Source organism: Echiichthys vipera (genome assembly GCF_963691815.1).
Source record: "Echiichthys vipera genome assembly, chromosome: 7".
Classification (NCBI taxonomy): domain Eukaryota; kingdom Metazoa; phylum Chordata; class Actinopteri; order Perciformes; family Trachinidae; genus Echiichthys; species Echiichthys vipera.
Genome location: NC_139832.1, coordinates 26,674,502 through 26,690,238, shown reverse-complemented (window position 1 = coordinate 26,690,238; position 15,737 = coordinate 26,674,502). Strand labels below are relative to the sequence as shown.

General features: G+C 39.6%; 1 protein-coding gene across 1 annotated transcript in view; it reads left to right on the top strand.

The window, feature by feature from the left end:
- agbl1 (AGBL carboxypeptidase 1) overlaps window positions 1-15,737 on the top strand; it is a 124,990-nt gene that overhangs the window by 26,836 nt on the left and 82,417 nt on the right. The window contains exons 8-10 of the mRNA XM_083916667.1: window positions 5,310-5,518; window positions 10,393-10,558; window positions 11,171-11,229. Coding sequence (XP_083772793.1) covers window positions 5,310-5,518; window positions 10,393-10,558; window positions 11,171-11,229 — 434 coding nt within the window. The remainder of the gene's footprint in view (window positions 1-5,309; window positions 5,519-10,392; window positions 10,559-11,170; window positions 11,230-15,737) is intronic.

Below are 15,737 nucleotides of genomic sequence, written 5' to 3'. Positions count from 1 at the left end.
TTTGATCTATAATGCAATGTTTGGAGTGAACATAAAGGCAACAATTACACTAATATCAAGTCATATTTGTAGATATGAAGTATTATGATTCCCGGCGACCAATATTTTCAATGCAGTTTCCCTCCTGATCCCAAACTGTTCTGGGAGCATATTCAATCCAAAAACATTTATTCTGTTTGGCATCTCACCCACTCCACTGCAGCGTTTGTGTCTGCTTTCCAGAAGCAAATGAAAACTTCATAACAATAGCTAAAGATTCTACATGCTCACTCAAAATAAGCACACATGGGCGAAGTTAACCTTCAGGTCGTTGTGCCAGAAAGCCTTTGTAATATGTGTTAATGGATCCTATTTTCTCATTTCCTTTCATGACAGCTAGATTCTCGTGATATCACAAGATTATATGATAATTACAGGATCACAGGAATACGTGATCACGTGAAAATCCCCCTTGTCAGGCTTTAAAGTTGTACTCCATAAAAATTGATATCTCTTGTTTCTAGCGGCCTCTTTGGCAGTAAGACGTAATTGCAGACAAGCTTTTTCTTTCAAAGCCCTCCATCATGTCACGTTTATGGTCACTATGTGTGTTGATTATTTATTTATTTATTTTTTGCTCTTTTGAAAACTTTATTAAAACACATTCACCTCTCTACTTCCAGCTCCCCCATTCACGTACATTACCCTCTTAAATCCATACACACGCATGTTCCTATTACACTTCTGCCCTTCCGCACTAAAAACCTGACTCAGAAGTTGAGGTTCCCAAATTCAGATTACAGGCGAACAAAGCATAACTGTTAGTGAGGATCTGGCAGGGATCTGGGTGACAGACCAACTGCTGTCTGCAGCGTCCCTAACATGGCAGCTTATTACATCAAGGTAGGGAATGTCGCCACAGACACGGATATTGGAATACTCTGCAAAAAGGCAAGTAGAAGTGCTTTCATTAGTGGGTCATTTGATTATTCACCATTGTTTTAACTCACTCTTTGATAGCTAGTAACTTAAAAGTTCTTCACTTTATTAACCTGTTTGTAGCCGTACAAATTACATTATTACAACTATATTTCGCAATGTATGCAACATATCTTGTAAAATCAAGCATATTGAGTATTTCATTCTGAAATTTCATTGAAAAACACATGGATAAACAAGTTACCACTTATTTTTATTTCATCATAAAATGTTTATCATATTTATGTGCACCAAACACCAAGGGAAATACCTTAGCCTATATGTGAAAAACTAATGACAGTAAACCATTTTTTTATTCTATTTTAGCTTATCTCTTCTCTATTATTATTATTATTATTACGATGGCCTGCAGCTCCCATAAACTTCGCTACATTTTTATTTTAAATTGTTGTCCGTTCACCTTTATCACTGAAGCCTGTATGGCGTATGGCAGAGATAAACCAGTATATGAGATAGAGTCATAAAGATCAGAGAAGGAAGCCTTGACACTGGATTAAGTTCAGCCGACATTGAGACCACACAGTCAACCAAGCGCCACCGAAGGCGGTGTGAAACAGCACCTGGAGATCGGACTGCTTTGACGGCGCAGACAGAGCGCAGGACTCCGGTGGGATGTCTCTATATTTAACGTTGCAACGGTGGTGCTTGATGCTAAAGTCAAACGTTAATGGACAATTGCATGTATAGGTCCTGTCTGTGCATGTGTGTATTTCAGGCCTGTGTGTGTAACATGTATAATAATAAGAGTGAAAAAATTAAATTTCCCCGTGCGGGATAAATAAAGTAATTCTTCTTCTTCTTCTTCTAATGTTAGATGTCATTTTATTAATATTAATATTCTGGCCATATGATCTGCCCAGATACTTAGAGACTACTGTACAACTGCATTTTGTTGTGCAACCCTGTGTTGTAACATTACAATGACAGTAAATTAACCTCAGCCTGATTTGACTGGTGTATTCTGAACCAAATATTAATCTGGATAATAATTTGCCATGGAAACAGTCTCTCTAAGGTAATCAGAACTCTTAGCCTTGCACTTTCTGGAATAGATGCATAAGCTAAAGCGAGTTTGGAAAGAACATAAAGAAAATGTGTAGCAACGTTAGCATGTTAGAAATATTGACAACTTCAGTCTACAATTTCATCTTTTCATAGATGATGATAATAAGCCAACCTGTCGGTATCGCTATGGAAACTATGACAAGCCCGCTCTGGATTCATAGTGGGATCATTTGAGCAGTTAATTAAAGTTAACTGCTTGATATACTTTATTCTTGATATAATGTTACAGTACGGTAACTGATGCACTTTAGGGGAGCGTTCAGTCCAAAATGGCGGACGCACTGTCAATGCGCCCTCTGGTGGTGGTTCCACAAAAAACACGAGAGTGTCGCCTCTTAGTATTATAACCTCTTTGCTACAGATGTGAGAGCTGACTGTTGGTTCAACAATGGTGGCTCCTAAAGAGGTTAGCATAAGTGTTGCAATAGCATCAGTTTTATCAGATCTGGAGAGTATGTCTTCATTGGAAAAAAAGCAAAGAATGACACTGAAGGATTTTCTCTGTGGAAAAGTTGTCTCCCGACTGACCTTGGCAAGGGTTTGACAGACAGTGATACAACCTGTGGCTTTGCTTTAGCATTGCAGCTATTGACAGGCACTTTACAGACACTCAGGTCTCTGCTGAGATTGTTCACTAATACTGGACTGCTGGGGACAGCGGCTTCTGTACGCCCCTCCACAGACACTCCCTGTACATGTTGAACTGCTACTCGTATCCTGCATGGTTTGTGTAGAATACTCAAGATCAACATTTACTTTATTGGCTTCCACAGGGACATCTGTTGTGACTCTTAGTGTGTGGATGCTTTTCCTCTTTGATTGACTACTTGTTATGTGTGTAAGTGTTAATAGCTGTTTTGTGTTTTGGTGTCCAATTCATTTAAAATTCATACAGTCATAAACTGTTGGTATATTTTTGGTTAGGTAGTGGAACAATAATATACAATTACCTCAAAATCAATACAGCTATCAAAGTAAGTACAGCTTATCCCACAGCTAAACACTTATGAGTGAAAATGAAACACAAATTGCTTTATTTCCACTCAATACCTGTTTTCCAAATGATTGTTCAGGTCCATTGGCTCCATGCCGAAGTAATATAAGATTTAAATTCCCTAGCACATAATGGTTTATAAACTACATGCAATTACAGCAAACCAGTAGAACAACAATAAATCACAGCAGTAAAACAGGTACGTTTCGGGATTAAATTCCCCGTCATATGGGATGGTATGATTCCACTGGGTTCCTTTTTACTGCATTCATCTGTTTCTCATGGCTGGACATGCTGAACACACAGATGATTGTTTAGGTGAGCCATGAGGTTGAATGTGTTACTATATTAGTGCAGATGAAGGGTGGATACTGCTCCTGGCTCTGCTCTGCTGTGTCAACCTAGTCTTCTCTGATCTTCAGGGGGCCTCAGGGCTCTGTTCTTGGACCCATTCTCTTCTAATTACACACAGGTATTCAATTATTTGGATGAATGCCACTAACATATTGACAGTAGCCTAAAACATGTCCGACAAGATAAAACTGTGTTCCCTGTTAAAATTAAATGTCATGAGGGCTGATTCCTCACTGATGATTGATTAATTCCCGCTTGTAACATTTTCACAGAAAATTCTTACATAAGAGACCTTAAAACCACCAAAGTTCAACTCCATCCATCTAAACCTTATCCTGTAGAGGGTCAAAGTGGTCTGGAGCCTGTGTCAGCTCACATAAAAGGAGTATTCCACTGATTTTGCACTGCACTCCTGTAACATTGTTGGACTGACAACAGCAGTTTAAAAATGATCAAAATGGATAAAGAAGAACCAGAGATATCATCTCTTTTATTCCACACACTCTTCTTCCTTGTAAATAGGCACGTTTCCATTGGGGTAAAATTTGGCCGCTGGGAAAGTTGGCGGGCATACCCTCTTAAAAGTCGTCTCACTTACAACAAAAAAAGGCCCCAGAGGGATTTATGAGACTCTGAAGGTGACGTATCACTCTGAATGGGTTTTGATCATCGGATAATCAGTGATTATCTCAGAAGTGAGAAATACGGAATAGTTGCAGTTTGTTTTATGGTGACCCATATGATTGACCAGGTCGACGTATGTACCAATACGACTGACAGGGTAAACAAACAGTCGGTCAAACGGCCGCTTGTGCGGCTCTCATAAAAATTAGGGGCATTTCGGGGAGGGAGACCTGGCTTATTCGAGGTATTCGACCCTAATGGAAACTCACCTAAAACCTGACACCTACATTACCCACAATGCAACTTAGTCACATTTTAGGTGTGTTATGCAGCCAATGTATCCTGCAGCAGGCTACAGAGGTCTTTCTTACTCCACTTCCATATTTAAAAAAAAACTTTTTTTAATAGCCTGCTGCAGGATACACTCTAACTTGTAGTCTTCAGACAATGCTGACTTATGGGCCTTTCAGACCGAACAGTCTGAGCTGACCTTGCCGCTGGGTTCATCGCACATCTACCAAGCACTGTGTGAGCTCATCGAGCATTGTGCAAACCATCGTGGCCCGGTGCAAGCCATTTGAATGAAAGGGTTTAGGAGGGCAATGGTGCCATTGCAGCATTTGGTCTGAAAGGCCTCTTAAGAGACATCACTTCCTGACATTTATTAGACGTCACACAGCTCTCTCTGGAGACCCCTAAAGCATATATTACATATTATGTGCAGTAGTATTCCCCATCACCTGGATACACACAAGAAGAGTTCAACTTTAAGCGAGAGGATGAGTACACATGGACATGGTCAGTAGTCAGTCCCATTAACATAACTACATTCATGCCTACAGGCAAGGAAACACATTCAGACAAGAGGAGAGCTCCACACTGAAAGCTGCCTTGGTTGATGTCATGTGGTTGTATTCTGTAGTCAATATTGTCTAAGCTGTTTTTTTTACCTCCATTCTCCAAACTGGTTACAAATAGATGTATGCCATACAGCAGAATGTTGCTACTCTATCTGATCTATTTGTATTGTTTTTGAATTAGTTGTGTGAAATGTTTGTGTGCTTATGCAGTTGCATTGTGGGGATCAGAAAGTTCAGAGTGGCTGAGAGACATTGTGTAGCCAAATGGAGAGACGCAGTTTGGAATCTCAGGTCAATCTTGAGTCCATTCATTGCTGGATTTAATGTGGATATGTTCAGTCCATCACAGTCTGTCTCATCAGTAGATGTCAACAGAAGAAGAGTACTGATGTCCATCCCTTCTTACCCTGTGTTTGTCTGTGTCTCCCTCACAGAGGCCAATGTTAGCTCGGTGGTATCTAAGGGTTACATCTCTGGCCTCTTGCGACTTTATGAGGACTGGCACCGCAATGGAACTCAACATGATGACATAGCAATCCGCCACGCATTGCTGCACTGCCTCCATAAGGTCACTCACAGAACTGCAGGCAGACAGGCTTTGGTATCCCAGGGAGGCATCAGACTGCTGTACGAAACTACACAGGTACAGTTCAAATCATCCTTGTCATGTTTTGTTCTCCTGATTCTTTTCTCATTTTTGTTCTTTTCTTTTTGCTCTTAGAATCACATTATCTTTCTTAAATCCTGTCACAAAAAGCCAATGTCTCAATATGAAACACTTGTTTTATTTTGCCCTTACCTGTCGTGTGTTGCCTGTCTTTTACCAATTCTTTCCTCTTGAATGTTCTTTGTAGAAAGTACTGTATGTGCTGTAGCTATTTACACTTGAGCAACAATGTCTTAACCATGGACTGTATATAAAAATTGACGAAGCATCTCCACTTTTTCAAACTGTACAAAAGTGAAGCCAAAATATCCCCAATACGGGCACCACCATGTTGTAATTTTGCACAGCATATATGGTAAGTCTCTTCCATACGCCTGCCTGACTTGTGAGTCGGTCATAGCTAGGGCTGAAACTATTACTCAAGTAACTCTATTACAAAAATGAATCAAGGCAAAATCTCTGCCTTGATGATTCGTTTAATTCCTATCTCGCATGTTATGTGGCCTGTTTTAAGGACCGTTTTTGCGGATGCACACCACTACATCCGGAAAAGGCAGAGAATAAGTTTGTTATTATTTCACACTTCAAAGAAGCCAAAAAGGTGCAATATGTCTACTGCAAACTAGCACTAACAGCACAACAACAATGATTCAGCGTCTGTGCCGAAAGCAGCCCGTTGTTAACGCTACTTCACCAAGCTCTGCCATTCCGGTTTTGATAAGGGCGGTTGCCGTAGTTGCGGAGAAAACGAAGATAATGCGTAACGTTAGCTGTCCTCTATGTTTAGTTTTTAATTTCAATATTAAACATAACGTTACCTACCTGATCTGTCTTTATAGTTTTGTTTGAGTAAATGTGTCAGTGGTGTTTTGTTCATTACTTGTTGTTACAGTAAACAGGAGAAGAGCAAGTCCCTCTTCCTGATAATATCTATCTCTAATTAATTTTCTAAATTAATCTATATATCTGGATAACCTGTTTAAGTGAACACGTAGATTTCACGCACCACTTGGAATTGTTTAAATAGTAAACTTATTCATGGTAAATTGCAAGTGTATTGCCTTCAACACACATCTCATTTCTCTCTCTCTCCTCCTTACGCACACGTGCACACTCAAACACAAACAAACAAACATACAAACACACACGCACGTACACACACACACACACACACACACACACACACACACACACACACACACACACACACACACACACACACGCTAGGTTACCACACAATATAGGCCTACCCCAGACATAATATATTTTTTTGCAAAATAACGCAAATTCTAATAAATTTTTACGCAAAATTTGAATTTTTTTTTTTATCCGATTACTCGATTTATTGACGGAATAAGCAGTAGAATACTTGATTACAAAAAGATTTGATAGCTGTAGCCCTAATCATAGCTGTCAGTCATGATGTTTCACCCAGTTTTTATAGCATCAAATATCTAATTAAAACCAAACTGATCAGATAAACATGTGAACAAAGTTTGTCAGTTTGACAAGAATTACCTGACTTTGACTTTGACTTTGAGGTTTTGTCCCATCTGCTAACATGGAGGGGAAGGGGTTTATTACCTTTACTGCCACAGCCACCAAGGGGTGACTGAGATGTTTTAGTGAGCTGTCAAACCGTCCATCTTTATCGATTATCAGTCGATGGTTTTAACATGTCAGTAATGTTGGTTCCAGAAAATCTTTTTTGTTATACCATCAATAGAAGGTCCTACTGTAAACAGCTATTCGGACAGGTTCACTAGACCAGGACTAGAGTCAGACCAGGTCCTTTTCAGTCCCATTGACCCGAGTATGGTCTTGTTGCACTACAGTGGGTCTCAGGTCCATGTATCAGTATGTCCATTACCAGACTGGACTCTTTACCACATGCTCATTGTTCTCTCTAAGTTGTGTTAAAGCTATTATAAGCCATAAAATGTCATATCATTGAGACATATCAAGATATATACATACACACATACGTTGGACATATCTCGCAGAAGTGACATCTCCTCATTTATTCTCCTTGGCTTTAACCAGGAAGTGCATGCACAATATATGCTATGGGAAGGGGCTTCTTTCAGTGCTTCAGTTCTTCTGTGTAAATAAGCAACTTCAGTCGGTATGTTATGTAACACAATGTGTTTATTAATTAATATATTATAATTCATATTTATTAATTATTATTATTTATTATTAAAGTATTTTATGAGGCCATTTATTACTGATGTGTTTGGTACAGATAAGACATACAGTATATGTAGATAAAGGTTAAAGCAGCTAATGTTACAACTTTTAAATTCCCATTTGTAACAATTAAGTTTACATATGATTTAATTATGTTGTATTTTCTTTAGTTTCATCATTTCTTCTAACCACATACTGGTCTTTGAGTCTTGATGAGTGGAAGGTGCTCAGCTGCCAGTCAACATATACACACCATGGCACATTCATTACAGCAGAAAAATATCCAGCAACACTAAATATCCTGTCCCATCTAATCAATCAAAGACCACTGGTCTGGAACTGACAGTAGTGTAATTATGGGACTGTTGTGGTTAGACCACCATGACATCTCTGTAATTGTTTGTTATAATAAAAGCTATGGAAACTCATACTGTAGGTGGGTGGTGTTACCAAAATGCTAGAGGCCTCAGTCACCAACAGGAAGCTGTTCATCATCTAATGTTGAGACATCTCGTTACTGTATGTATTTTATCAGATGCACATATTTGAATCATCTGTAGTGCTCATCAAGTTGACAGGTATTGTAGAGGAGAACTGACGCCTTAACCAGTGAGTGAAGGTAAATATTTGTGCTCTGCAATCAGTACACTACACAGACACTGAAAGAAGCCTACTGTCCTTTAGAAACTGAAGGGTTAGTTCAGAAATGAAAGCCCTTTTTCATAGAAGGTCGAAATTGACTGGGATTAGTCTCTTTCATCAGTATGAGAGACATGCAACATTCACTTCAGTCTTTACACTCATCCGAAAGATCAGAAAGTCAGACTTTTCCTCCCTCACTCACAAGCAGGGAAGAACTCAGAAGACTTTAGTACACTTTAAAGAAACACACACACACACACACACACACACACACACACACACACACACACACACACACACACACACACACACACACACACACACACACACACACACACACACACACACACACACACACACACACACACACACACAAATGAATGGTAAATGGACTTATATAGCGCCTTTCTAGTCTTCTGACTACTCAAGGCATGCGGACCGGGGAAGCTGGGGATCGAACCGCTGATCTCTCGAAATTAGGATGGCCCACTCTGGCACCTGGTCACACTCTCAGTTGTCTTGTCTATTCTGGTTCTCCATCATATGAGATTTTCCAACCTGCCCTAATCCCAACTCTTCACATTCAGAACCCTTTAGTTTCAAATGTTAATGCACTGAGTAGCCTGATATGTCAAACGCATGACACTCCTGTCCCTGTTATAAACATATGGAACATGTGGTTAATATTGGAAATTCACACAAATCTATGTGGTTAAGTTGAGGCAACAAAACCCCTTGGTTTGGCTTAGGTAAAGATCGTGAATGTAACGTAACTACAGTGTTGCACAGGACATGAACGGGAGCCGGACTACGACCTCCTGGGTGAAAGTCCGGTGTACGTTTAACCGATCCACTTGTGTATTCGTCCCGGAGCATTGCCCTAAGCGTCCGCTCTGATAGGTTAACAGTTGAGGCCTGGTGCGTTTGGCACATACACACAAGGTATCCTTGAGGCAGAGAACCCTAACAAAACACCGGTAATTGATGCCCTGGTAATGGGAATGGGCTGGATTTTCCTTGTGATGCCAAATGTGCTCTTTAAAAGATTTGGTCATAATAGATACAGATATTGAAATCATCATAATAAAGGTCATAGTTACAGCAGACACCACGGCACATTTACAACAAAAACACATGTTAATATATTCTCCTAAGTCTATGGTTGCTAGTACTGTGTGATTCCTTTAATATAACCCCAATAGACTTTGAACAACATTATCTTTAAAGACACTAAGTTTAGAGGAGTCCTTTGTTTGTATGATGCAGCAAAGAATCATTATATGAATAATAAAAAAAATCCAAAAACAGTGACTTTAAGTGGTGTGTTTATTACACACAATTAGTGTGGGGCCAGACATACAACATCTGGAACGCTTCAACCTTAAGAAAACAGCTACAGTAGAGTTAAGTAAACTTTAAAGAAACACACACATACACACATACAAACACACACACATGCATGCACGCACGCACGCACATACACACACAAACACACAGCTGTTTTCTGTGCTCTGCTTTCAACCAGATCTTTAATCGTATTGATCCATTTGCTGCTGTATTGTGGGTTGGTCATTGCTATTGCGAAAATGAGAGGTTATTTTATGCGTCACTTCCAGACTACAGACTTCATAATGTGTCAGTAAAAGGAGGTTCCTAACAGTTATGAGCTCTGTTTTATTTGAGAATTCTATCAATAGTTTGAAAAAAGGTATCAGGTACCAGCATAAGGAGCAAACCACTTGATTTTTCAATGTGCCACTGATTAAAATTGGCAAACAATGCAACACACAATGGAAAATGAGCTTTTAAAGCACATAAACAGTATAACGGGTTGTGATCTCATGGCAGCAACACAAAAAAGACTGAATGCTTCTGTTTGTGAAGTTTTCATTTTGAAAAATAGCAGTTCTCTTCCCCAGACGCCGTTTGATCCATGTCTTTTGGCACATGTTTTCTTGTTTGTATCGATTTTCTGTTGATGGATCTATTAACTGAGTTTTATGTTTGTTTCTCTGCAGACTTGTTTGCTTAGTAAAAGTCTTGAGTCTCTGGTGGAGCCGTCTGTGCAGCTCATGAGGAAGTGTCTTCCTAAGACTCCTCTACCACTGACAACAGATCAGTCTGCATACACCTTCCCCTTGCCTGGAAGACCACATGCTGTCCCTGAGCTAGACCCAGAACCAGGTACAGTATCAGTGCTCTCCTCATGTCTACATTCAGCAAAAGCACATGTGAAAGAACTATAGTTACTGACTAGTATCTGTAAAAAAATGACAAATTAGCTTAACTTTACTTGGGATTGTTATATATTTTATGGTAAGCTGGTCAATAGTGGAACCAGAAAGACTGATGTCATTGGAACTAACAAATATTGATAAAACCATGAGCTGAAACAATTTAGTCTATGGTGTATAATGTTTTTGGAGTGAAAAATTAATAGTATTTAATGTGCATTACATTCCTTGGTCTGTTTTGTTGTTTGGTTTAATATTTATAATTTGAATGTACTGTTTAATGTACTTTGGATGAGTGTGGTCCATAGTCCTACTGGCAGAACCAACATTTTCAAATTGTTAGTCTTTTTCATAATTGCATTTCCTGTTAGTCCCTTTCATTGATGTATGTTTATCAATGTCATTTTACTGATGGCCACATGTTAAATCTGTGAGTATGACATCGTATGATTGTTTGGAGAGCAGCCACAAAAGAGAGCACACAACTGAAACTGGTGAGTGGACTTCTCAACAGACACACTCATACAGAACGCTGTCATTCTGTTTTCTCTGTTGGATCCAGATGAGACCAGCGAGGAGAGTGATGATGAGGAGGCTGAAGATAACCAAGAGGCAGACTATGTAAGTGTGTGTGTGGCTCTTTGTGTGTGTAGTTTCTCTTGTAACTCAATTGCTTTTGGCTTAAAAAGTTTGTATTCTATTATTAACTTATATCATCAGTCAAAGATTAAGGGCAATTCTGCCGGAAGTACAGACATCAAGCAATAATACATGACACCATGAATTAACTTAGGTTGGAAGACTACAATTGATGTGTTTTACATTTTTCTTATTGTCTTGCTCTGCTCTCAGGAGATCAGACAAAATGTCAGTCATGTTTGCAGACTATTGGCAGCATCCATTAGCCATTCTCAGTTGTCTATTATAGATGATGCAGCCACCACCACAACTCTTATTCTCTACACAATGTCCAAAACATGCAGATCGGCTCAACTGGAAGTGAACGGAACAATTTACATTCCCTCTTAGTGTTATTATGAGTGAATGAACGTGTCTAATATGAATATAAGTGAAAGTACACAAGCCACCATCACTAGCTACTCGTGTTCTCAACATATGCAACATCCAACCTTGTCTCCTGGAAATTACATTTCTAACTACTACGTTTACTATCTCATCAGCTAATGTTTTGACAGAAATGTAGAACATATACTATATATACATTGTTAAGCAACTTAAAGTGTAATTCTGGCTCAAAGTCATCTCATGGTCTTTTTTGGCACTACAGTATTAACGGAGAAATCCGGGAGAGTCGCTAACAGCCAGACGTGGCTAACACTGATTTTCTGGGGGCAGCACGGTGAAGGCATTAAAATGTCGTTTTTAACCACTAATACTGCTCAAAATCACACCAAACATCTGCAGTAGCACAAGAAGAGTCCTTACATATAAAACAAAGCAACAACACCGTAGTTAGTGAACCCAGAGTTAATTAAAAGAGGGTTTTGAACAGTGACGGGCAGTCAGGGGAGGCAGGTGAGGCTGTGCCTCCCCTGTCATCATGAGAGGAAAAAGAGCGAAATAATAAAATAACACAAGTATTAATATTTGTCCTCTGGACTATGATTTTGGTGTAGTTCTCAATGTATTTTGACCATTTTTGTGGTAAAAAATCGCAGAACATTCTGTATTTCCTGCTTAAATAAACGGAGTGTCTTCTGAGACGAGAGGTGAGGCATGGACAGCTGAGCCTCCCTCCAGATTGCGCAATCACTCACAAACTGGATTGAGCGCGTGCAAATGGCGCGTGCTTGTTCCCATTTCTGTGTATGTTTCCAATATGATGGTTGAGGACACTTTTATGTAATAAAAGCATACATCTTCTTTTCCATAGTGTTCAGTAATGTATTTTACGTATGTGTGTAATATTTACACCTTATTGATGTGACATAAATCCACAGGGAAAATGCTTGCCTTGAGGCAGGCAGTACCTCTGCCTCAAGGAAGGCGGCGATAGTGAGCAGCCTGATAGCCAGTGAGGTCACGGTGAACTCTAACCTGTGTGCAAAAAGTAAACACAGAAGTGTGCTGTGCGACGCTGTAGAGCTTAGTCATTTCTCGCCCTGAAAATGGAGGATTTGATTACTAAACATAGACATTTTCCAAAGCTGGACTTTCAGTCAAAGCAAGAAGTCATTTACAAGTAAAGGTAAAATATACTGCTATATATAGTGGCACTGGTGTTTTAAAATGGTTTTCAGCATCCTATTAGCTCCTATTCTCTCATCCTATCCTATTGGCATCCTACTGTATGTTTTTAAATCTGACTTGTGAGTCAGTGCCTCCCCAACCCCAACCCTCACTGCACGTCACTGGTTTTGAAAGACTTACCAACTGGCCCAGGTACCAGCTCCTCTCGTAGTAAAGTCCATTCAAGTCGATTACCAAATGCAATCCAAAAGGAAGGAGTCCATTGATCTCTGGGTTTCTAACCCTCCCCCAAAGAGTCTGGTCTGTCTGACGTCCCTGACACAGGAAGGTTTTCGTCGCCATGGTTTGCAAGATGCTGCTTCTGATGTTGATGTAATAAGTTGAAGTTTGCTCATGGGGGAATTGTTGGGTCTCTGAAAATCAAAGAATGTGGTCTAGATCTACTCTATATGGAAAAATGTCCTGAGATATCTTTTCTGGCCTGATTCGACAATATAAATTAAATGTAAATAATTACAATAGTTGTTGTGTCCTGGTCCACAAATCATTATCGCTGATCTTGTCTAGCCCGTGGCTATTCAGAATTCTTCTTAGATCCTTGTTGTTGAAGGTTTGCACTTTATTAATTGTTGTGTTTGTCATTCTCCTGGTAATGCTGCACTGGCTTTACTTTAAAGTAGACGATTCTTATTTTTATACATAGCATGTATGAACAAATGTGGTCAACACTGACTGGGATCAAGTGATTCATTTCATGAAGGGATGCCCCACAGGCCAGTGTTTGACATAATTAAGTGAAACCATAACCCAAGACTCGACCCTCAACTTTACAAAACAATTGACTCTAACCCTAACCAAAATCATCTTGCCTCATGTTTACACATAACAAAACAAAAACACCCAGCTAAATATGGGTTGTGGCAATGTTGGGAGTAATTTGACAAAAATACAAAATGTGTTAATGTTGGAAATGATGGACTTGATGATGATGATGAAAATTTTACATAATTCAAAGCACCAAAAGAACAATCCTATGTGATGAGGCATGGACAAATGAGAAAGGAAAACAAATGACACAGGATCTCAATTAGAGTAAACACTCAAATGAGATGAAGACAGGAGTTCAGGGAGTACCAAACAGGAGAGGAATACAGAGCACATTTTACAAGTGGTAGTGGTAGGGACAAGAGAGAAGAGGGAGAGGAAGACAAGACAGAGGAGGCTAATGAAAGGGAAAATAGAGTATAGGTGGTCCTCGTATGGAGAAATTGTCTTGGGAGAAAAGGAGGGAGAGAATCTGTGGGGGCAGTGGATGAAAGAAGAGGTATGGTAGACAAAAAAGCCAAGAGAACAGCATAGGTTTTAAAACAAGAAAGCAGAATCCCAGGAGGGTGAGCAAATGCACGTAATGCAGAGTAATTTGTATCCATGTATTTATTAGTGCAGTAAAGAAGGAATACACAGTGATAGAGTATAAGAAAAAAAGGTCCAACATTTGTGTATAAAAGGAGGGTCAGGGTGGTTTGTGGGTCCAAGAACACAGAACTTTGACCCGGTACTTCCAAAACACTAACCGGTGTCAGTGTCTTGGAAGTACTAAGCCAAACCACAACCTTTTTTCTAATCCTTACCAAGTTGTTTTGATGCCTAGACTTTTTTTTGTGATAACCATTTCATCAATTTTTAAAAAAACAATTGAACACAGACATGAAACAAAAAGAGGGAGGCTGTGTCATTGTTGGGACTCGACTAGTGTGTTAGTGAGGTATGTTGCGCTCAAAGCTATGGTCACTCTCCTTTAGGGTCGCTGTATCACCATGGTAACCTATGCTTTCCTATGCAACCTGGTCGGGAGGAGGTTTTCAGCTAAGACTTAGAGCTAAGTGAAGCTAAGTAACACAAAGACTTTCATGTTAGATCGGCTACTTAAAGCTAAAAGCAGCTTCCTAGACTTACTTTATGAGAGATAGAAATTCTCATCAGAAGGTATTCACTATTTGATTGTCCTGGTTGGACCTTATGTCGGCAATGCTACACAAAGAAGTCGTGCACTTGTTGCGTAGTGTGTCTGTGTTTCACCGCAATTCTTTGCCACGGGTAACGTTACATATTTGCATGCATGCAGTTAGTGATGCTGAAACTCTGAGCAAAAATACGGTGTGCCGTGCTATTCACGTGGCTGTAGCTGCGCTCAACTCATTGCGCAATATGTGCGTAAAGTTTCAGAGATTTTCACCCACTCAAACTGTCATGGAAGGATTTTAAAAGAGATAAAAGAATAAGAAAGGAGACTCCCAGTTCTCTGACACAGTGGTAGAGAGGAGGCAGCGCGTCAGTCTGGTAATTATGCGTGCGGGGATCGTCTCCAATGCAATATGCCCTGATGTGTATTTTCAAAAAAGACAATTCTACTGTCACACAGAAAACTTATTTACTAAAGGTTATGGAATGGCCAGTGTGGTGTATTACACCTTTCCATTCCCTGAAATATAAAATAGTCAGGTTGTACGTTTTTCATTTTTAAATCATCATCACTCGTTTGGGATTAATTCAATTCTGCATTTGGCTAAGTTATTTTTAGACAATGAAGAATCTTTTCACTTAGGAATTTACACGATCTGCAAATTTTTCGCCAGCACGCCTCCCTAGCCTTATTATGTGGAACTGTGTTGCCCCTTGCTGTTATTATACTCTTGAACTGCTCATAGGAGTACATTTGAATAATCTGCCCCTCTTGAGTGAAATTTGTGGCCCTTGATCCATCCAAAGAGTCAAATGACGCGACACACACCCATTTTATGAGAATGCGCATTGAAACTAAAGCATAAACCCTGGCATGACAAATTAACTGTAAAGCGAGCTTTGTTGTACCGTTTAACTCTGATTGCGAGTTTCGTATTTGTCATGCCAGGATATCC